This window comes from Ascidia mentula, chromosome 1 (genome assembly GCF_947561715.1).
Source record: "Ascidia mentula chromosome 1, kaAscMent1.1, whole genome shotgun sequence".
NCBI classification, from domain to species: Eukaryota; Metazoa; Chordata; class Ascidiacea; order Phlebobranchia; family Ascidiidae; genus Ascidia; species Ascidia mentula.
Genome location: NC_138566.1, coordinates 11,328,067 through 11,351,109, shown reverse-complemented (window position 1 = coordinate 11,351,109; position 23,043 = coordinate 11,328,067). Strand labels below are relative to the sequence as shown.

At 35.7% G+C, this 23,043-nt stretch overlaps 4 protein-coding genes across 5 annotated transcripts; 3 read left to right on the top strand and 1 right to left on the bottom strand.

Annotated features, from left to right (window-relative positions):
- The first annotated feature begins 2,050 nt into the window (after positions 1-2,050).
- On the top strand, positions 2,051-12,477 carry LOC145914846 (oxysterol-binding protein-related protein 9-like). The gene is given in 19 exon segments (XM_083002687.1): positions 2,051-2,229; positions 2,352-2,481; positions 2,718-2,956; positions 3,145-3,192; positions 3,721-3,750; positions 3,811-3,861; positions 3,988-4,147; positions 4,948-5,133; positions 5,288-5,378; positions 7,557-7,762; positions 8,097-8,146; positions 8,217-8,329; positions 8,545-8,728; positions 10,099-10,288; positions 10,490-10,694; positions 10,908-10,986; positions 11,053-11,125; positions 11,203-11,357; positions 11,737-12,477. Coding segments are annotated over 19 exon segments (2,367 nt in total). The 5' UTR covers positions 2,051-2,118; the 3' UTR covers positions 11,803-12,477.
- Positions 12,478-13,432: 955 nt separating this feature from the next.
- Positions 13,433-14,818, bottom strand: LOC145916675 (uncharacterized). The gene is made up of 6 exons (XM_083002821.1): positions 14,689-14,818; positions 14,485-14,630; positions 14,174-14,379; positions 13,897-14,077; positions 13,692-13,802; positions 13,433-13,597 (listed from the first exon to the last, which is right to left on the bottom strand). Exons 1-6 carry the CDS (start codon positions 14,816-14,818, stop codon positions 13,433-13,435), a joined length of 939 nt encoding a protein of 312 aa, XP_082858947.1.
- An 872-nt stretch (positions 14,819-15,690) lies between these two features.
- LOC145899428 (glucosidase 2 subunit beta-like) lies at positions 15,691-19,855 on the top strand. 2 transcript variants are annotated; one of them, XM_082988206.1, is made up of 13 exons: positions 15,691-15,827; positions 15,968-16,129; positions 16,251-16,349; positions 16,414-16,541; positions 16,675-16,889; positions 16,962-17,043; positions 17,365-17,484; positions 17,871-18,041; positions 18,541-18,671; positions 18,734-18,823; positions 18,891-18,965; positions 19,131-19,230; positions 19,301-19,855. In XM_082988206.1, the coding sequence occupies exons 1-13, from the start codon at positions 15,725-15,727 to the stop codon at positions 19,436-19,438; spliced, it is 1,614 nt and encodes a 537-aa protein (XP_082844332.1). In that variant the 5' UTR covers positions 15,691-15,724; the 3' UTR covers positions 19,439-19,855. The 2 variants fall into 2 exon arrangements, with proteins under 2 accessions (XP_082844332.1, XP_082844341.1); XM_082988215.1 differs by lacking the exon at positions 17,871-18,041.
- Positions 19,856-20,481: 626 nt separating this feature from the next.
- On the top strand, positions 20,482-22,720 carry LOC145898742 (nucleotide sugar transporter SLC35D1-like). The gene is made up of 8 exons (XM_082987329.1): positions 20,482-20,676; positions 20,757-20,877; positions 21,068-21,207; positions 21,265-21,333; positions 21,397-21,499; positions 21,573-21,733; positions 21,805-21,966; positions 22,039-22,720. Exons 1-8 carry the CDS (start codon positions 20,519-20,521, stop codon positions 22,133-22,135), a joined length of 1,011 nt encoding a protein of 336 aa, XP_082843455.1. The 5' UTR covers positions 20,482-20,518; the 3' UTR covers positions 22,136-22,720.
- The last annotated feature ends 323 nt before the right edge of the window (positions 22,721-23,043 follow it).

Here is a 23,043-nt window from a genome sequence, read left to right as displayed (position 1 = left end):
TAACAGGTATAGGCCATAATTTGAAAATGCTACACGCTTCATGTCCGCTGCTCTTAATCCAGGAACCACCAATATTTTTTTTCGAATGTGGCCAAGACTAACCGTTCCTTGCAGCCGTTGTTGAGTAATGCTGGATATCTGCCACAATTTGAAGTCCAGTCCGTGTGCATAATACCTGTGTTAAACCAGCAGTACAGTGCGCAAAAAAGGGACCTCTAGTTAGGGCCTTATATGCTACATTGCAAGTTCTTTCGTATCAGTACAATATTACCATTCAACCTTTTGGCGTTTCTGTTGAACAACGGGGTGCGTCAGAATAGTGAGATTTTATTTCAATTAACAACTCTTGTCATTTTGTCCAAGGTGCTCGCATTCAACTGAAAGAGTTTCGGCAAAGTTTTTTTGGAATCTCTTGTGTGAACGATAACAAAGTTTTTCAAGGGATTTATGGTTCCGACTTGGCGTCACAATGGGTCTGACGTCACAATGCTGCCGGTAAAGTTTGGCTGAAAATACATGAGTTTAGATGGGAGTTATTCAATAAAACGCGTGTAGCGCTGCAGTAAATCATTTTGTGGGAATTTTTTTGTTTAGGCAAAGCAGAAATTATCCATGAATATTACTACCAAGCATTAAAACCTAAAAATTACGTTTAGGTGTGGCAAATCGTCTGAATTAACCGCAACTAACACGCCTTGCAGCTGTTTTTTTACATGCGTTTTAGTAAATAACTCCTGCATCTAAACCAATGCATTTTCAACCAATCTTGTTTTTTTATTATTATTATTCAACAAAAATCAGACGACAGTCTGAAGACTGTGAAGTGCCCCTTGTCGTGTCACCATGCAAGTAAAGTATACGTACGACGACAAGGCAGGTGCATAGCGCTTTGTGACAAATAAAGCGAATGTGATTGTGCCACGAAAGTGTCGGTGTAAATAGAAGTCCAAGATAAGTATAAGCGTAAGTTTTCGGCAAAGCTGCACCAATGAAGAAAATTTTTAAACGAGTTAATCTTTTGCAACTTGATACTTTTTTTTGATGGATAGAAATTAATCGCCCAGCTGTAAAGCTTTTTGAAGTTGAATGCATGGAACATTTTTCAAATGGCGTATCGTCAGCAAAAAGCGAAAAGTTGGAAGTTAAATTGTGGAAAAGGTCATCAACATGAATCAAAAAAAGGATTGAGCCTATAGGATTGAACCTTGCGGAACTCCAGCATTAGTGGGTAGCAGTTTTGAAACATTATTGTTTACCGGCACTCTTTGTGGGCGACCAGTTAAATAAGACTGTAGCAGTAGGACCAAGTTTCCATTAATCCCCACTTGTTGTAACTTATGTAGCAAACCGTGGTGCAAAACATGATCGAAAGCTTTGGATATATCTAGGAAGACAATTCGGCAAACATTGCCTTGGTCGCGACTAGCATAAATGTTGGTTGGTGAGCCTACATTGCGAGACTTGTTTGACCTTATGCAACTAATGGATCGACACTTGACCACCTGCCATAACGCGTTGGACAAGCTGAAACAAGCCTCGAGCTCGAGGACGCACTCCACCGCATTGATGAGCTCGAAGGCAAAGTGACTTCATTAGGAAATCAACTTAAGGATACTAAACCAATCTTTACCTGCAGTATTGTGACGTCAGACCCATTGGTGACGCGAAGTCGGAACCATGAATGAGAACAAAATACACAAATTTGAGTTCATCTTTCAAAGTTAGTCCGATAGCATAATGTCATTAGCATTGGGTGCACAGACGTTATATGAGCTAATTTCCAGATCGCAAAATATTATTTTAGTGTGGAGAAATACTTAAAATGAATATGACTTTTTGTTTCTATGGTGCATCCTTGTGATAGGATAGGATTAATTAATCAATTGATTTAATTCAGGAGGATGGCATGACTATTATTTTTTATCAATTGTTTGTTCGTAGTTATGCTCCAGTGTTTTAAACTTGCTTCATATTAAGACCAGCTTCAGACTGCCTAAGCAAAATAGTAGTTAGTCAAATAAATACAAATTTTTTTATGCTTGACAGGCCAGGTTTTTGTAAAAAGGAATAGTGTAATACTTTTTATGAAACAACAATAAAACAAATTGGTAGCTAACAATGGCAGCATACATGGAAGGACCTTTGAGTAAATGGACAAATGTAATGAAGGGATGGCAATACAGATGGTTTGTTTTGGATGATAACACTGGATTGCTGTCATATTATACGGTAGGTGCTGTGGAGTCATTTTTAAAGTATACAGAATGAAAAAAAATATTTTAAGGTTTAGCATTAATATATCAGCAAAACCTTAATTTTTAGGAAACTGTAATATGTGTTTATCTTTGTAGTCAAAGGATAAAATGAAGAGAGGTGCTCGTCGTGGATGTGTTCGTCTCAGAGATGCAATCATCGGAATTGATGATGAAGATGATTCCACTTTTACTATTACAGTTGATCAAAAGGTTTTTCATTTTCAAGGTAACAATTTAGTTTTAGTGGTTTTGTGTAAATATGAGCATGTAGCCTAATTGCAGTTGTTTCATAAGCTTCAGCATAACTTTGTGTTGTCATGATATTCCATGTTTGGTTAAAAACTGTTGCATTGACCCGAAGAATTTGGACTAGTAGCACTTTGAAAAGTATTTTGTTGTGAAGCTAGCTACAAAGATAAACACATATTACTTACTTAAAACTATACATATATACATTTATAGCTAGAGATGCAGAAGAAAGGAAGCAGTGGGCTTGTGCACTGGAAGACACTATTTTGAGACACAGCCATCGCCAGGTTGCTAGTGTAGTCATGTAACATTAACAGTTTCACACAAGGTTGTGTAAAATATACTGCTTTTATTTTAAGACTGAAACCTTGTCCAACTCCACCCTAGATGAATTTGACAGGAGACTTGCTGAAGCAGATGCTTATCTGCAATTGCTTTTAGAAAACATTAAGGTAAAAAATAAAAAAAATTGAATTGTTGACCTTTTTAACTGGATAAAAAAAATACGTATTGGTTTTAGAGGTTGTTTTAAATCTTGATCTGGTAAAATTTATTGTAACAAGTAAGATAGAAACATAAACATGAGAATACAACATACACAAACATGAAATACAACAACTCCTTAACTATTTTTGTTTAGGGCGTCGAGAACAAAATCAATGCATTAGAAAGCTCGACTGAGAAGCAGGTAAAATATAATTTTGTAATTGTGAATATGTTAAATTGCAACAATGATTGTTTTCCAAAATTGTTTGGTGTGCCAATATATGGAAAAGCCAAGTTATCACACAAAATTGTTCCACGTTATTTGTTAATATATTTTTGTGAAACTAATCTTTTTCAATAAAGTTTAGTGTAAATAAACATTTCCAGCCATGTCTAAAAAAATAAAAAAAAATATTGTGTGTTTCTGATCAGATAGTGTTGAATTCCACACAAATTAGTGCATTTTTTGCCATATTAAAACACAGTTAGTCACATGTTGTCAATGTGCTGTCCACAAAACTAGTGAACAAAGGACTGCCCAAACTAATCCATGCAACATGTATTCATTGCAAGATTAAAGGTCAAAATTAAGTTTGTCAGGTCTATATAAACAAACACATTGTTATTAGTTCATGACATGTTATAATCATTTGGCTTCACCTGTTTTTGCTATTTGTTTGGATATGTGTATTGATTGTGTTTTTGAAGCAACTGCTTTTTGATATTTCAGAACATGGAGGGCATTTTAATGACAGCTCAGGTTTGTGCAAAATTAACAATTTCTGTTTTGAAGTTTTGCTTCTATATTTATATTTTGCAGGAAATGGTTGAAGCTGTTAAGAAGTCTGTTGTTTTGCTGCAAATAGCAAAGGTAAACAAGTCAGCTGTAATTGATTCTGCATGAAGAAATGCTTCTAATATAGCACTTTCAATTTGTTATACACCACCACTGATGTAGATGGATTTGTGGTCATAACCTGACCAACAATGTTTTTAGACTGCTGTGACAGCAAATGCCACTACCAACACCCCTCTCCATTTAACTGCAAGTGAAAACTTGATTCCACCAACACCTGCAGAGCAGCCCCCTCCTGCCAAACCAGTTGCAGTTTCTGGCACAAATGAAAATATTCATACACACCAAGAAAATGGAGATGGTACATTTATATTTGTAATGTTTTGGCAAAATGTTGGTCTATAAATTATCAGAATCCACTATAACATCAACTAATTACAACAAAAATTTTCCATTGTAAAGTAAGAACAGGAAGATGGATTTCACTGTTTTCTGAATATTTTTTTCAAAAGAGATTAACTTTCAAATAAAAATGTTGGGTTTAATTATAAAGATCCATGGTTGAGTTATTTTCCATCAATAAACACAAGTATACAAACAATATAGTAACTTATCGGTAACCTAGTGGATGAATTTTTATATCAATTCTGACAATAGTTTTTTGTGTTAGTTTTACAAAAGTTGGTGTTATTTCCACAACTGATAAAAATGTTGAAAGCTGTGTCATAGGCGCCTAGTTTTCATTTTTCCAGGGGGGGCGGCTATATTATGACGTCATAATTTGTTATTATGACGTCATCAAGTAACGAAAAACTGTGTTTAAATTTCAATGCATGAAGCGTATTAGCCAAAAGGGCGGCGTTAACGATAAACACACGAGATGGGTCTACGACACGACCAATAAGTACCTGTTGGCATATCGTACTGCGAGACTGACGTTGCAACAACCGATGTCAGTTACGCAAGCGAAACTAGGTCAACACATTTTGTGTACGTCGTATAGGAAACACATTGTTTTTAGGTCTTTTTTCTTCGAACGTTACGAATGCGACGAGTTACATGGTGCGGACAGACGCGCGTAATAGCCACTCGTTTTTTTTTGAAAAACCTGGGCGGGGCGCCTATGAGCTGTGTTGATGTACCGACAACTTTTGCATGCAGTGCAACTCACCAATGGTGCTGAAAGCATACTTCCCAATGGAGATGAAACATCTTTATCAAAGGAAGTCAAACCAAATAAGGAAGCTTCAGAAATAAACATCCAAACAAATTTGTCCCCAAGTGATACACAGACTGATACAGATCAAGCCAACGATGTTTCTGAAATAAACTCTGATGTCATTGAAAGTAAGAAAGCATTGTTACTTCAACCAACTGCATTTCGTATCATTGCATGTCAATATAAATCATTAAATAACAACTTTATGCAAATTGTTATGTTAAATCCTCAATTGGTAAATGGAAGTTAAATATTGTAAACAATTATTGCATAATTTTACAGCATTCGATGAAGTTCCTGCAAGATCTTATTCAAGCAGTGAAGACGAGGGGGAATTTTATGATGCAGAAGATTTGCGTTCAGTGAAAAGCAAGTAAGTCTTTAAACTGTCATGTTAATGCTGGTTTTCAAACATAATTCAATACCACACTTGAGTTTTAATGCTAATTTGTGTGAATTTGTGGTATTATCAGTACTACAAATTATTAACTCCAATATGACCCTGTTTGTAACTGATAATTTCTGATTGTAGATGACAGATGCAATTTTACACTTTCTTTTTTTTTTTGCAATTACTTACTATATATCTACATACCCCATATACCAGGGTTTCCCAAACTTTTTTGTCCTTGGACCCATATTTGTGAATTTGTTTTTTCTCAGACTGCCAATCTTATATCACATGATTTTTTTTCGCCCGACCGGCTGAGCCTTGATCTGTATTTTGTCTTGTGTTCAATGATCTTTGGTTATTTAAAGTCAGTACTTTCACAACCAATTTAGTTAAACATTTTTTTAACAAAATATTTAAATTTTACCGTGACTTCAACTTCATTTTACACCTCCGACTGTAACTTACTAACTAATCTACACTTGAAATTTCTTGTACATGTAAAGAACGGCTGATATGATTTTATTAGAATCAAGTCAACAGGCAATAAGTCTTAGTAACAACGTCATAGACTGGGGATAAGATAACTATTAGAAAACAACTTTAAAATTTATGGTAGAATAGCGCAACAATAATTTAGGATTGCAAATGCTTATGAATAAATGTAGCAATTTAATAAGGCAACGATGTGTGTACTGTTTGTAATACATTAGTTTGATTTTTCTGTTATATTATCAACAACCCCCCTGTACAGTCAATGCGAACCCCAGTTTTAAAACCCCTGCTGAACACCATTTTGAAACACTGGAAAATAATTTAGATTCACATGAAATAACTTCTAAAGACAAATCCATTTCATGTTTTTTTTGCTGTCAATGAATAATTGTGGAGACTTTCCCAAAAATGATGTTTATTAAAATAAAAGAAAGAAATGTATTTAAAAGAAAAATTTATCTTGGAAACTGTTAATTGTATCCACAACCATTTTTTAATGCAATTTTACTTTAGCCGTATGGACTGTATTGTTTTTGTTTATCCCAGATTAACTATGATTTTTTCTTGTTCTAAACACTGATATTTATATTTGTTTCAGAAAAAGCAGATATAAAATTGAGTTTGTTTTTCGAAAACCTTATCATCAATATTATTATTATTTTGTCCAAGACATGTTTTGTCTTAGTTTTAGGATGGTATATGCATACCATCATTTCCGGGTGTATTTTGTTATTAGTAACATGATAACTTGTTTGTTGTATGTTTAACTGTATGAGCTGGTAGATATAAGATGTGGTAATAATTTGTGTAGTCAGTCGTAATATCTTGTGTAGGAGGCAGACAGGAAGTTGTAGTTCCATGCAGCATTCTCCTACTTGCCCTAAATATGAATGTCACACATTCAGTCTGCTAGTCGACATAGGCCAGTGAACATCAAGTTACACTGGCATGGACTTGCTTGAAAGGGCAGCAGCTGGCCGTTAGTATGCTGTTATAGAAAGTTAATGTTCAATCACGGCTATTTGTCATGCTTTGTGAATAACAAAAGCGTACACGTAAGGACTTGGTCAGTTTAATTTAAGTTGCTTGTGGCATGTCCAGCATTACAAGTTGGACAAATATTGTTAAGGTAACATTACTTACTGGAAAAGTCTTAAAAGTTCCAAAATTTAGTCTTCACAAATGACGAAGGTTGTTTGCATAGTAGGTGTGGTAATGTTAATAAAGTTTTTGAAAACCAGTGTTCAGAGAAATGTGCCTGTTCTAGCTTCTGTTAGGATACTGTAAGGGGAAGTGAAACTGGATTTAGGAAAGTATAGCAGAAAGACTCCTAAATGGTTGTGTAAAAGACTGTTTTTAATTAATATTCCCAAAGCAGTATTTTTGCTTGTGAATTCTACTTGGTGTTAACTAAAGAAACAAAGTTAGGCTTCAGGATCAAGATTAATCAGATTTATTATTAAGTTTCTCCCTGATCATAATTACTACTCTTAGCTAATGTCAAATGTTGTTTTCTGAGCTCAGGGATGACGACCATTAGAATGTTTAAAGCTCAACATCTGATTCAATAACATGATACAAACATTCGTGCATTTACAAACTATTTGCGATGCCATTTTTACTCAAAGAACTGAGAAAACGTAACAGTGTGACTTGTTCCCAAAGCCGCAGTCGATCTTCAGCCGATGATCAATCTTCAAGAAAACCTTCAGATGCAAACTCTGCTGCCCAAATATCACCAGACACAGAAGATGTGAATGCTGCAGCTGAGACAAACCCATCAGTGAGTAAAGATGTTGATGATGGGCCCGAAACACCTGAGGAACAAAACCTGTACATGCATGAAATAGATGCCAACTCTTCAAAAGAAGGTATGTTGGTGGACAAAGTAGTTGTTATGACAACTAACTAAATTAGGATTGAGCGGTCATTTTACCCATTTGTTGGCATTGGTTAAATTTTAGTGAACTTGGTATATGCATATATTGTATGTGCAGAATTCATAATAATGTTGAAATATTTTCTTAAAAAACCTAAAATAGAGTAAGATTCAATACATTTGTGTGTTTTTAATAAGTTTTTACATTAGTAGTTTTTACCTACATTAGTTTTAACTCTGTTCAAATGATGTTATGCTTTTATTTAACCTAGATGCTTAGTGCAGAAAGTAGGTTTATTATTGACAATGTGTCATGCATTGAATAGGTGAATCAGTCGAGGAGCATAAAAGTGTCATCATGCATCTCCTATCTCAAGTATGATATTCATTACAAGTTGTTGCTTAAGAGTCGAAATTTTGGCTTGTAACTTTTGTGTTGTGTCAAGGTTAAACTTGGTATGGACCTTACAAAAGTGGTGCTGCCAACGTTTATTTTGGAAAGGCGTTCTTTGTTGGAAATGTACGCTGACTTCCTGGCACATCCAGATCTGTTTTTAGAGTAAGTAATTTTGACACATAAATAGTTTCTACCTACTAACTTTTCCATTTGCCGCCTTTTAAAATGTTTACAACGTATTGCCTGGGTATTTGGTGGCATTACTATATACTACAGCATTTTGTTGAAATATTCAAAATCTTCATGTTGTTTGTATTGCCTCGCATGTGCCATTGTGCAGAAGGCATTTAAATGAACTGTGTAATTGTGGTTGACAGAGTTGCCAACGCGACGACGCCGGAAGCACGAATGATGTCAGTGCTACGCTTTTATCTGAGCACCTTTTCCGCGGGTCGAGACAGCTCTATTGCGAAGAAACCATACAATCCGATATTGGGTGAAACTTTCCAGTGCTTTTACAAACTTGCCTCCGAACAAAATCAATCCGGAGACTTCCCTGCAGTAAGTGAAAGAAAATAATATAAATTATGTCACAAATACCAAGATATATTCAAACGATAAGAAGTCAATGTTATGAAACCAATTGAAGTTTGAAATTGCAGTCAGCTGATTTATTAGCAATCTTAAAAAATCGATTTCGCCTGCACGGGCGTCCTCAGTTACTTGTTCAAATAGAATCAGTCAGTCCAAACGATAAGTTTTGAAATTACATTTAAACTGGGTTATTCCGGATTCGATTCGCCTGACGAATGTATCCGGGTTAGGCAAAGTTCCGGATAACGCTATGACGTACATTTCAAGCCTGTTTTCTAGATAGTAGGTTATCGGTCGCCTTGATTAAACAGTGGAACATAATTAAGGCATCGTTGTGATTTGTGAGTCCAAAAAGCAATGTAACAAGTGTTCCTCACTTTGTGTACTGATTACCCGAAAAGCATTGGGTGATAAACGTGACATTTGACTGTGGCGTAATATTGGCGATCAGTCAGTTGAGTGATTACAATGTTGTAGAGCACTATGCAGTTACGAGGGTATCCCCATGTGAGGTACTTGTTGTTACAAACATGTAACTAAAATGTGGTAAGCTCAGTTGCAGCAGTAAAATACACCCAAATTCGGATTGCGATCAAATAACCTGGATTATCTGAAAATTTTCCGTAACAAATAGATTACAAATCAATAAATCATACGTATCTCCAATTTCATTTGAATTACGCGAAATAATCGAACTTTAGTGTGTGCATCTTACATACACGTTTAGAAGATGCTCAACTGAAAAAAATTTGGGAAGACGAACGTTTATACTATATTTAGATTTATTCTGGTGTTAATTTTAGTAAACAGTGCAACCATGCAGGTGGTAGGTATTCAATATAACGTAACACCATTGCCAAACAGAAGACGGTATGAGTACTGCGACATGTACCTGGTAATTTTGTGTCATTTTATTCACGCAGGAATTGACGGACGCCTCTGTTTCCATGTTAATACCATAGGACAGGGGTCAGCAATCCTTTGAACGCGTTTCAGTTAAAATTACGTCAGCATGTTGAAGACTCTTTCTATTAACTTTCTGCGCATGAAACCATGTAATAGTTATAATTACATCATACAATATGATCTCGTAAATCACCTGCGGCACTCCGTATATCAATGGTTGCCGACCTCTCACATATAGGAGTAAGGAAAATTAGTCAAATCTAACTGTACACTTCTCTCTTCACAAAACAAAGCATCCATTAATATGAAATTAATTTAAACGCAATATGTTGTTTAGTTATCTTCCTCTTTCCGTGTGTAAAGGAAGGGGGCGAGAAGTACAAGGAAGTTGACCTCAGTAGCATTCGCTTCAACCAAGTTTTTAATTTCAGGTGGAAAGCGGTCCTGTACCGTGGGCGAAATCAAACCAGATTGCTTATGTGGCAGAACAGGTTTCCCACCACCCGCCCATATCAGCATTTTACGCCGAACACAAGGACAAAAAAGTTCAATTTAATGGACATATTTGGACTAAGTCAAAATTTCTTGGTTTGTCCATTGGAGTCCACAACATTGGTCAAGGTATGATTTGTTATTGAATGACAACTTTCTTTTCGCCACCCCAGTTGTATGCCACGTTCTTTTTCAATTTTGTGAATGCATGTTTTGCGCGCTTAAATGATTTTTTGAAGGAATAACCTGACAGTATTAAATTAAATGTTACTGTCTGGTGCAATAACGACCCTTCAAATTTTGTAAATATAATCGGGCGTTTTTTCAAAGGTTGCCTAACGTTACTCGAACACGGCGAGGAATACATCGTCAATTTCCCCAATGGTTATGGTCGCTCAATCCTCACAGTGCCATGGGTGGAGCTGGGGGGTGACTGCACCGTTACTTGCGAAAAAACTGGCTACAATGCATTCGTCAAGTTTCACACAAAACCTTTCTACGGTGGAAAAGTTCACAGAGTCACCAGTGAAGTTTTGTAAGATTTTTTGTTGTTTCTCGCCCTGCTAATGAGCCAAGAATCTGTTTATAGCTTTATATATTTGAACTAACGACAAACTTGTGCTGATTCTGACAAGAAAGTACAATGTCACTCTAAACGAGACACTTTCCTACAACATTAAGGGTTATGCTAAAGTCTTTTAACAACACTTTTGTAAGTCAATCGATGACTGAATACTTTATATTTCAGCGGCCCAAATGCTAAAAAACCGTTTTGTACGATCGAGGGTGAATGGAACAATCAAATCTGGGCGAGTTACTCCGGTGGTGTAAGTATATCTGTTATATGCTACAACTCTATATTTCAATGTACTGAAGGTATCTTTTTCTTACAGAGAAACGAGTGCCTTTTTGACGCCAAAAAGAAAATGAAAAACCGCAAATATGTTCGGGCTTTGGAAAGGCAAGGTACTAACTGCGTTCGTCAAAAATGTCTATTTGTCAGAGCCAATGTACCTAGATATTAAGTTTTGATGTTTCGTCAGAACCAACTGAATCTCGGAAGTTGTGGAGAAAAGTGACGGTTAATCTGGAAAACAATAATATCGATGAAGCCACCGACGCGAAACGATTCCTGGAAGACAGACAACGTCAAGATGCAAAAAATCGCCTGGAAACCGGAGTCACTTACAAACCAATGGTAAGAAGCAAATATTTGAAAAGATTGCTAAACGTGTTTTTAACTAAGGGCCGCAGCCCAGATGTTACGCTCGCAAAGCTGATTTCCTATAATAACTTAAAAAGCGTCATTAGGTTCGCAGGCATTACAACCAAGATGGTTCAGCCATTTTTTCGTTGGCTGTTATGCCTGTGAACCTAATGATCTCGATACGATAGCAGTGATGCCCCAAGCAAGGGAAAGCATGAACCACTTCAGCGAACTCAAAAAACGTAATTCCACAAGTTTTCAATAACGACACCACTGCTAATGCCATTATTACTAAGTTTTTTAACATGTTGCTAACTTCGTCAGGTTTTATCTCGTATTCTTTTCAACAATTAAAACATATTTTTTTCAGCTGTTTCACGAGGACGACTGCCAAAACTGGATTTTTAATACACCGCTAACAGAACGAAATGAATAAGATGTGCATTAAAACGAGAAAATTGCATCGAAAATGTGTGGTTGGGTTAACTGTTGTTCCATTTTTACGCGGGTGGTATAATACTGCGGTTTAAATGAAAAAATATTTGTCAGAAATTTAGAACTAGCCCATTTTGACCAAATTCTCTCGAATTCCGTCGCTCGAAGTTTTCTGCTGTACTAAACAACATAGCAAAAAGGTCTTTAAAGCACAATTTCCGAAAACGTTTTTAGGTCATTTTTGTTGTGTGTTGTTGCGTCATTTGTTGCTTTCAATGTTATTTATAAAAAAATGTATCATTTTTTTCTTTGTGTTTGTGCGACCACGGTTTCAGTTTTGCGGAGAAGTTGTACTTCATGACATGAAGGATTTTGACCTTAGCTTAATTGCCTGGTCAATTAAACAGATATTCTTCTATCTCGACCAAACAATACGCCTGATTAGCGTACCATGGACTTGTGTCTTACATTTTGATGTTTTTTTTTATCTTTATTCCTGTCCAGTGCTTCACAGTGCAATTGGTGTTGTTGCTTATTATTGATGTTAGTCGTAGTTATATTGGACTTACGTCATACCGAGTCGCGTGCTTTTAAACGTGCTTAATGCAATGTGAGGCAGAGTGCCCTCCTTTTTAACTTAGTTTATTGTTCGCCAATACAACTTTATTACATTACAAGTTTACAACGCAACACTGATGTGAGAGGGATGATGATTAGGTTGTTCCGAAGAAAGTTCGCAGAATGCTTTAACCTATATGTAGACATATCTGCATACTGTTGATCATCTTTGTTAATATATGTCCGGAGATATATGAATTTGTCGGATACTGCAGTAAAATTACAGTATTTTGAAAAATGTTTCTTTCGACCCTCACATTCTCCGATTAAAAAGAAAAAGCGCTTACTGAACTTTTTCGCTCGCGTTTCTTTTCAAGTAAAGTGCGACACCTGTTCGACAATTATTAAATATCTTATTGCAACAAAACGAATTAAAATTTCTGAAGCGGGGCGTATATTTAATAAAATACTAAATGTTGTACTTGTTGACTTTTTGCGACCCCCAATAAGGCAGCACTGCTTCTCCACACACGTACCAACAACATGTTTTTTTCCGGTTAATGCTTCGCGTAATTCGTACGAAACCGGAAGTAGCCTAGAACAAATGATTCTTTTTCTCAACAAAAAGAACTTAGGATAATTTGGATCCTCGCGAATTCTGAATAAAAGTTCTTGTTTTACATCTTGTGGCTCAGATTCCTACTTGAATTTGAAAGCGAAATGAATTGTCCATTACTGCTGCATTGGTTATAAAAATTGTCAACGGGAAGGCTACTCTGCAATGGGTAATATGGTATAGGAATGGAAACAGTCCCAATTAGTACCAACAAAACCACTAGGATAATTAGCTGTTTAACAAAAGAAACCGCAGATACGACTTTGTTATTGTGGGTGGAAACGATTGGGAGAATAGTTTTTCGTTACAGCTGCTTAAAACTCCATTTTTGCTCATATGCGAGGTCGAAACAATTTGCCGACTTAACACGATACAAAACAGGAGTTGTGAAAGAAAAAATGTATTTTTTAGCCGACGTAAAGACGAATGTTGTGAAGTTCTTGAGTTTCATTAGAAATCATTTTTTGGCAAATGGAAGAAGATCTGAAAGCAATCGGGATGGACAACATTGGTCGACACGCACCACTGCACATGGGTAGTCGTAGTCCATGAGCCAGTTGTACAAATATGTATCTTCCATGTCTTCCAAGTCTGTTGTGTTTATTCGCGAGTTTTCTCTGTCCTATACATTGTAAATTTGACAAAATAGAAATGTGATGGAATTTGCAGCAATTTTCGAAATTACATTTCTTAGAATGATAAAACAAAAACAATACCAGCTCAATTCCAGCATAAACTCTAGTCTGTCCTGGTGATTTTCGTTTAAATCGTTCTAAGACACGAACCGTTGCCTCATAAGGTCTTCCTTTCTCGTTGAAGACGCAAATCTGCAAACGATATAACTTAAAATTGTATAGATGTGATTAACTTATTGTTACTGATTGTGATTGTTTTAAATGTATGGACGAAATATTGTTCTACCTTCATTCCTTTCTTAATTCCTTGTGAACTTTTTAGAGTTGGCGTTGGTGGAGCGATTTCCTCATCTGCTTCGTCATCAGATGAATCTTCGGAGTCATCTGAATCATTTGTGCATGAACTGGAGTCTTCTGAGCTTGTATCATCTGTGGGTGAAAATTCCTCCACACTGGAGCTCCCCTGCGTTTAATTACCTCAAAGTTCTCAAAATGCACTTTTCAAATAATTACTTTTCGCCCCAAAGAACATACAAAATAGCTACACAAAAAAAAATTTCCATACTTCACTGACGGATTCACTCGATTGCGATGTGTCGTCGCTCTCCGTGTCTTCTACTTCAGTTTTTCTTTTGTTGGCATTTTTGTCCTTCGCAACACCTTTCTTTACGGCTTTCTTTACTACTTTTTCCAACTCTTTGGCGTTTTTTGAATCACCCTTCATCTTGGATGTGCTTTCCTCGCTCTTACTTTTATTTCCTCCATCTTTCTGATTTAAATAAAACACATCTTTATGTCCGGGGTGGTTCCAGAAATATTCTGGAAGGAAAGCGATTACAAAACTCGAAAAACCAAAAATGCTACGCAAATTTACCTTGTGATCTTTCAACATCTGCATCAACCCAATGATCACAAAGTTGTTCGGAATATCGCTAATACCTTTTTTTGTCAGGGAAGTGGATTTACGACAAACTGCGCATTTTATTTGACGTTTTCGAAATGAGCCAGCTTTCAAACATCCTGCAAGCAATACATTTCTACTTAATTTCGACATGTAACGTACTTTGATGATGGTTACCTTTCAAGCATCGGCTACAGAAAGAATGTTGGCATTTCAACACTTTGGGATCCACAAACTGCAAGCAGCATATCGGACATGTTAGAAAATCGTCTCGAAGCTTGCTTTGCAGAGCACTTCCAGATGCCATGCTGTGCTTAGAGTGGTTTAAATTATAACAAAACAAAAAAGGAAACAAAAATGCTGTGAAAGTAAACAAAACAGTAACCAAAACCGTAAAATATCAAACACAATTAATCTATTTCTCCATGCCAAGACCTGCACTGCACAAAACCAAACGGTGCATGAAACATTTCTGTATGTAGCCTAATTGATGAAAACTTCGTATGATTGGCATCGTTGTGCGTTCAAGAATAAAAAACAAATATACAACTTTGAAACAACCGAGTATGTGACACTCTTTTCTCTCGTTAATATGTGACTTTTAATGTATTTCTTAGCTGTAGTTTTAAACAATGGCTTGCCACAAATTGCAGCAAGATTTTTCCAAGGCAAAACTGTATCTCCAAAGCAAGGCATTGGAAAAAATGTATCGACGGTTACAAACAAACTACTTACAATGTCGACATGTGTGGTTCTTGCAGTATTGTGCAAAGTATCAAATAAGATACCTTTTTTGGTAATAGTTCAAAGAATAATTTAAAACACCTGGCATAATAATATTTTTCGCTTGAATAATTAAATTGTACACGTGGGAACTTTAAGCAAGATCAGCGGAAGTAGTTTTGTAAAGTGATTCAATCAAACTTTACCTACGTTTACCCACAAAGTATTTTCTATCTAGTGACTTTTGAGTACAGGTCTTAAAACCTAATACGATTTATTTTTTACAAAGATATACAAAAACCCATGGACTCGCAACTTATAGTAAAGAAGTGTTGATAACTTTACTGTTATGCTTGTAGTAAAATTATGTCTTTTTGGTTTTTGGGTGCAGGCCTAACTTTTGTTGTTAGTACTTTTCTGAATTAATAAAGGCGATTTTATTTGTTTTTCAAGTGGGTTTGGGTGTTTCGGTAACTGCTCCCGAACAGCCATGTTTTTGTTATATATACCTCTAATATTTGTGTCACAATTTTGTTTATTGGATGCATCTCAAGTGGTGCAAGTTGATCGCCCAAGAGGAGTTTCTTTAACAAGTAAGTTTGTTCCTTATTTTCAAAAAAACTGTGTTATATTGTTTATGAACCAAGTATGATGATTATTATATTTGTATGTGGATAAAATAAACAATACTGCCAATAACATTGAGTTTTAGAAAAAAAAACCTTGTTTGCAGAAAAAGTTTTGTATGACTCAACAAGAGATTTCACTTGCTTGGATGGGAGTCAAACAATCAACTTTCAGTTTGTAAACGATGATTATTGTGATTGTAACGATGGCTCTGATGAACCGGGTACCTCAGCTTGTCCAAATGGGTCTTTTCATTGCACAAATGCAGGTGCTAAAATTGACTAAGGTTGTGGTACAATAGTGACATGAGTGTACATTTGGCTATTGAACAAGTTGTCATACAATTTTCGACCATGGTTAGTTTTATTTGTCTCTTCTGGGTATTATAGGTTTTCGTCCTATGAATGTTCCTTCATCGCGAGTTAATGATGGAATATGTGATTGTTGTGATGGAACTGATGAATGGAAAACCCCCACGGCTTGTGCAAGTATATATACTTCATTGTTTTTGACAAAACTAGACTTAAATTTAATATTTTTTTCCTTTCTAAGACACTTGCATGGAACTGAGACGTGTGGAGCAGGAGGAGAACAAGAAAAAGGCAGAAGAATTTACCCATGGTTTTGCACTTCGACAGGAGTATTCTAAAACTGGCCAAGCAAAAAAAACTGAACGTGAGGTATTGAACAAGTTTCTGTCCTGTTAAGTGATTTGATGAGATTGATAAATAAATTTCTTAAGCTTACATGCTTGCTGTATGGAATAATATCCGTATCAACTTTGTGGCAAAATATATATTGTTTTGCAACCAGGGAAAAGTTAAAGAATTAGAAATTCAACTTGCTGAAATCAGTCAATTAGAAGAGATGCTAAAGGCTGATAAAGAAGCCATTGAAATTCAAGAAACTGCAGCAATTGAAGAACACAAGAAAATTGAGGAGGAAAAGAAGCAAAAGCTCGCTCAGGAGGAAAACATAAAGAAAGGAGCTGAGGCTTTCACTGAAATGGATGTTGATAAAGATGCCAGGTTGATTTGTACAATTTAAACTTCGTAATTGTGACCTATGGACAGGTCAGGACTAATAACATTTATCTGCAGTTTAACCATTGCTGAAATGCAAGTGCACAGTGAACTGGATCCTGATACAGCTGATGGAGAGTTCACAGAAGAGGAAGTATTGGTATGTAGTTTTACTAAATAAGATTTTTCATTCAAACATGACCTGTTGCATCATATTGAAGTTATAATTTTATAATCCGAACTGTTACCTCATAGCTTTTAAAATGTTTTTTCTTCATGAAATTCACCTAACCAGCAACATTTCTTTCGCGTGACACAAGTTAACCTTCAATTCAATTATAAATGTTACTAGAACAACTTTGTGTCCACGCTTCTAGTTTTAGAAAACATGTTTCGCTTTTTATTAAGCATCTTCAGTTCTTATTAAAAAAAAAAACTTTTAACTCAATTTTTATGCAAAACAATATTCTGTTTGCAACAGACTATTCTGCAAGCAGGCAGTATTGATATGCCAGTTTTTATGGAAACTGTGTGGCCGTCTATAAGTGACACATATCGAACAAACATTCCTCCTCCTGTCGAGGTATTGGAAACTCCAACAGTAAGTATTGTGTGCCTACTGCCTAGTGTAAACCTTAGCTTAGTGCACCGACTATAGATTTGCACATCATATATTCAACTCTTATCACCCAATAACATATCATAACTTAGTAGTAGGTTCAATAGAATTGTATCAGTTTTATTAATACTTGCACATATATAAAAAAACAATCTAATTGAGAGGTTTGGGTGCATGCATGTACAACTGAACAAAGGTATAATGTATGTACAAGAAGGAATTATAATAGAAATGATTGAGTTGCAGGTGTTTCCACTTTATAAATAATAACTAAATTCAATGCAAACAGTCTCAGCATATTTTACTAAGTGTATTCACAATACATCATAATGATGAATCAGTTTTGTCAAATTCAAGTTTGTTTCTAGGAAGAGCAGATTGAGGATGGCACAGAGCAGGAGAGAGAAGCAGAGAGGGAGTTGCTGGAGGAGGCAGTGGATGAAGAGAGTGATGAGGATTTTGAGGATGATGAGAATGATTATGACGATGATAATGATGATGAAGACGAGGAATATGATGAGGAGCCAGAACTGAGAAAGGTGAATTTCTTGTTGGAAGTTGTGTTAGACAAATCTTTTACTACTAACAAAAGTATGTGAGTGATTCTTTTCAACTAACAGTGTCTGTAAACAGAAGCATTTTCCTAAAAAGGAATTGACTACTTACAGCTTACTGCTTTAGATTTAAAAGTTAACCACATGTTGAGTTATAATTTAAATATTTTGCATGTTTTTGATCCAACAATTTTTCTTGGGTTGTTTAATGATGAACCTATAATGCTTGGTGGATTATATTAACTTCTTTTACAGTAAAAGTCATTTTTCAACTTCTTTTACAGTAAAAGTCATTTTACTTTCAAACAACAATAAAACATAATACATTATTTTAACTGTCAATAGATTTTACCTGTGCATAAACCGCACAAGTGAACATTAACAACAATGTAAAAAATGTGTCAAAATTGCAAGAGCACATCAACAAATAGTTGCCGTGGTCACCATTTCAAAATATTTAGTTATTTTCACTCAAACTATACAGGAGACTGATGATAATGCTGCCATGGAACAATACGATGAAGTAACCAAAGAATTAATCCTTCGTGCAAATGAAGCTCGTTCCAAGCACAAAGAAACTGAATCTCAAAAAAAGACAGTTGAAAGTGAAATTGAGTATGACTGTAAATATGTTGCTGTTGCCTGGACTTTATGCAGCAAATTCATTTACTTTGCAGATCTATTAAAAAAGCTCTGCAGTTGGACTTTGGGCCGGATGAAGCATATCAGGCTTTGCAGTTTCAATGTTTTGAGCTGGTGACAATGGAGTAAGTACTGTACACTGGGCAACGCATGTAAATGTTCAATTTGTAAAAAAAAAACATTTTTGTGCAGATACAAATATAAACTTTGTCCCTATGACAAAGCAACTCAAAATCCCAAAAATGGCGGATCAGAAACTGTCCTGGGGTAAGTTACCTTAAAAGCAATATTAAATTTGTCAAAGCCAAATATAGTGATTAATTGCTGTGTAATGAACAGAACAGTTAAGTTAAAAACAGAATAAAACCCTTGTTTAATCATTTTAAGCGTAACTATGGTAAGTTTTGTGACAAAATTTTCGGAAAATTTTAGACGCTGGGGTTCCTGGTCGGGCCCACCTGAAAATATATATGCTAAGATGAAATATGAAAACGGCGTCACGTGTTGGAATGGACCAGCAAGATCAACAGAGGTACAGCTTTTTAACCACAATCGCCCTGACACAATTAACGACGACCAATGTACGCTTTTTCATTATACAGGTTGTTATCAAGTGCGGAATGGAGCACAAGTTGTTGTCGGTGGACGAACCATCTCGCTGTGCCTACAGATATGAATTTGCGACTCCGTGTGCGTGCAACGAAGTCGACCACGAACCTGTGCCCAGAGACGAATTATGATTCTCGTATGCTGTTTGCACAACAGTTCCTTCAACACCTTTTGGCGCTACCACTATTGAAAGCATCATTGTGAAGCACTTAGACCTACAATTTCACCAGTAGACCAACACGTTACTTTCACACACGTTCATCTCTGCCCTCGTTAAATTTATGGTTATGTTGTCGCCTGGTTCCAAACACGCTGCTTTGCGTTTTCATTGTTTGTAATTGAATCTGCAATTTACTGTGAAATTCGCAAAATTCAAAACCTTCTCCAGTTCTTTTGGCGTTGCGCTGAACTTTTTTTGTGTTTCTTGAGCTTTGAAGTTGGGCATCCGCATTATGCAAATCTTGCATCGCAAAATTTTTGTTGTTTTGTTCAACCAATAGATAAAGTCTTGTCTCAGAATTAAATACATTAGAGAGTAAATTTTTCAAATTTTGTTTGTATCTTATATTGTTATTTACAATGGTATTAGGTAAATTGAAAAGCAAAAAAGTCTGTAAGCTCACGTTTGTGTAAATTCAAAGAAAAACGAGGTGGGGCATTCAAAATTGTTTTTCATGCCTAAACAATTTGGGGGTACAACGACTGATTATACCCGCACATAGTTTACGTGCATGTCATAAACCGTTATTTTCGAGGGTTTGAATAACACAAGTGAGATTTAAGACATCAAGTTTTTAATTTCCAATTAGACTTACTAAAATAGGTTTCATTCTATTCGAAGTTCCCCCACAGCTTGCTTTGTTGGCCAAGAATCACCGCATTATTGGCCTTTGATATCTAAACACACGTAACCACGATTTCCCACTGGCTTCCTATTGTGCTGAACCCAGTCCATCCATGTAATGCCCTTTGTTTATGCGCCAAACATCATAAATTTAATAGAATTCGACAAGTTGGGCATGTTTTCTTCGTGAATAAAACTTTCAAATTTCCTACGTGGCAATTTTTTCTGGTTTGTGACGTGTGAAGTTAACACGCGGCGCACTCTGGCGGACGTGGCGGTTCAGCGAATTACGTTGGTTCTTTCCCTAATGCTGACTGATTGTTGAGGTAATGTGAGGTAGACCGTGTTGGAAAGGAGCGTGAAGTCAATGTGTGCAGTGTTCTCACAAACACCAGCGGAAAAACAAAACAATATGGATGAAAGCTTGACTTCAAGTCCTCTAAAACGTGTCTTAGCGGCATTGTTTTATGCTTTTTCCTCAATTTTGATTGTTATGGCAAATAAAAGTGTTTTAACAAACTACAGGTGAGCAAAACATTAAACTTAACATTGACATTTGCTTCAACATTGAATTTTAAATATGTCACTTTGGAATTATTTTTTAGTTTTCCATCAGCACAGTTTCTTGGAATTGGTCAAATGGTTGCTGCTGTCATTATCATGCAAGCGTTGAAAATAACTGGCCTTGTTTCATTTCCAGACTTGAGCACATCAATTCCCAGAAAGGTATATTGTTGCTAAATTTAGTATTTACAACATACTGTTTTTGCAACCAGATTAAATTTTGGTACTGCTCTACCAGCAACAATCACTATTATCAATCAAATTTACATTATTTTTTAAACATAATTTTTATATTTTGCAATGTGATATTTTTATTTTCCAACTCATCTCATATCACATGCTTGAATTTTAGATCTTCCCCTTACCACTGTTGTATTTGGGCAATTTGGTTTTTGGATTAGGTGGAACAAAAAAGCTCAGTCTTCCGATGTTTACAGTATTAAGAAGATTTAGCATTTTAATGACAATGTTACTTGAAATATATATTTTCAAGTATGTTTAAGTTTACAAAAAGTTTTGCTGAAAAATATAAATGCACTAATTTTGCAGGAGAGTTCCGTCAAAGCTCATCATACTTTCCATTTTAACTATGACAGCTGGTTCTGTGATTGCTGCAAGGTGAACATCTTGATGTAATGGTAACATTTATATGTTTTAACTTTATTTACATATGTTTTGCAGCAACGATTTAGCATTTGAAATTGTTGGATACGCGCTAATTTTGGCAAATGATGTGTGTACTGCAGCCAACAATGTTTTCACAAAAAAACATCTAAATGCAAATGTAAGAACAAATCATTGGTAAAATTTCCTTCACATAGTTGCAGACTGCTTTCTAACTACTTCTTGATTTATAGGATCTCGGGAAATATGGCATATTGTACTATAATTGTTTATTTATGATTATTCCTGGATTTGTCCTTTGTGTCTTGACGGGTGATGTCGAAAAAGTAATGAGCTTTGATAATTGGGACAATTTTACCTTCATAATACAATTTGGTGTGTCCTGTGTGATGGGGTAGGTACTTTAAGAAATACTGATGCTGTCTTTTAGAAAGCAAATGAATAAAGCAAAATATCTCTTTGCAGAGTTGTGCTTATGTATTCAGTTACTATGTGCACAGCTTACAATTCTGCACTTACTACTACCGTGGTTGGCTGCTTGAAAAACATCTCAGTTACTTATGTCGGAATGGTGTTTGGTGGTGATTATATATTTTCGTGGCCCAACTTTGTTGGAATTACCATCAGGTAAAGTAATTAATAATCATACTTTGGTGTTGTAATTTACCATTTCATGATAAATGGGCAATTGTTTTACAGTGTATTGGCCAGTATAGTCTACTCCGCTGCAGTATTTCTAAACAAGAGCCCACCAAAGGTTATCAAGAAAGAAAATGATGTTGCCCACAAACCATAAATGCAGTTTTTTTTACCAAAATGCACTTTTTGTAGTTATAACTTATTTAGCTAGTTTTTATTTTGGTGCACAGTTTGGGTCCCACCCATTTTTATATGTGCATCTCTTGCAGTACACATCTTTTTCTGTATAAATTGATGTATTTTATTGTTTTGGTCACAGCCACTGCAATGTGTTGGGTAATTGAACCCAAGTACATTCATAAGTTAGTCTAAAAAAGAATAGTCCTGCGATTTACATTACGTACCATACTTCTTCCCTATAGTTTGGAAAAAGCTGTTGGTAGGAGTTTGAAATCTGTTTACACATAGTTACATTATTTTAGAAGTGGTTATTCCATTGATGTTTTCACCTTTATTGTTTACACAAACACTACAGCATTTGCGTCAAAAATGTGCCAAAGTTGTCCTGTTGTAAAGTTTTTTAATCATACAGTTATTTAATGCTCGACAGATTGTTGGAACCTTTTTGTTGCAACGGAAGCTTAATAGTTTTGTACTTGATTGATACTGTAGATGTAAACAGTATTATCGTTTAGATCAGGGACCATTTCAAAATAAAAAGGCAATCATTACTGACACAGAACAGATTAATTTTTGCGTGGTATGATGTTATTTTGCAAAAGCCTTAGGTTAAGGTGCCAAAATGTTGAGTAGGCTGGACTACTCCTGTTTCTGGAAACTCCGAAACAGCAGTAATACACGCCATATTACAAATTAATTTTACAAACTAAAAAGCAAGATGTGAAAAGTGTTCGCACTTTTATCTAGTTCACGTGTTGCAATCATTCAGATCCACCCCTTCAACCACAAGATGCGAAAAATCTATTGAAAATCCATCCGCCCACAAAATAAACAAAGACGTCAATTATTCTTCGAACTCGCAAATGACGTGACTCAAGGTAATGA

Excerpts from the sequence above, each read along its gene's own strand:
- LOC145916675 (XM_083002821.1), bottom strand. The coding sequence starts at position 14,818 with ATGGCATCTGGAAGTGCTCTGCAAAGCAAGCTTCGAGACGATTTTCTA. Across the intron at positions 14,631-14,688 it reads CTGTAGCCGATGCTTGAAAG|GATGTTTGAAAGCTGGCTCA; the intron begins GTAACCATCATC and ends TATTGCTTGCAG. Across the intron at positions 14,078-14,173 it reads AGTGAATCCGTCAGTGAAGT|GCAGGGGAGCTCCAGTGTGG; the intron begins ATGGAAATTTTT and ends AGGTAATTAAAC.
- LOC145899428 (XM_082988206.1), top strand. The coding sequence starts at position 15,725 with ATGTTTTTGTTATATATACCTCTAATATTTGTGTCACAATTTTGTTTA. Across the intron at positions 16,350-16,413 it reads AACCCCCACGGCTTGTGCAA|ACACTTGCATGGAACTGAGA; the intron begins GTATATATACTT and ends TTCCTTTCTAAG. Across the intron at positions 17,044-17,364 it reads TCACAGAAGAGGAAGTATTG|ACTATTCTGCAAGCAGGCAG; the intron begins GTATGTAGTTTT and ends TGTTTGCAACAG.
- LOC145898742 (XM_082987329.1), top strand. The coding sequence starts at position 20,519 with ATGTGTGCAGTGTTCTCACAAACACCAGCGGAAAAACAAAACAATATG. Across the intron at positions 20,677-20,756 it reads AGTGTTTTAACAAACTACAG|TTTTCCATCAGCACAGTTTC; the intron begins GTGAGCAAAACA and ends ATTATTTTTTAG. Across the intron at positions 21,208-21,264 it reads CTTGAAATATATATTTTCAA|GAGAGTTCCGTCAAAGCTCA; the intron begins GTATGTTTAAGT and ends CTAATTTTGCAG.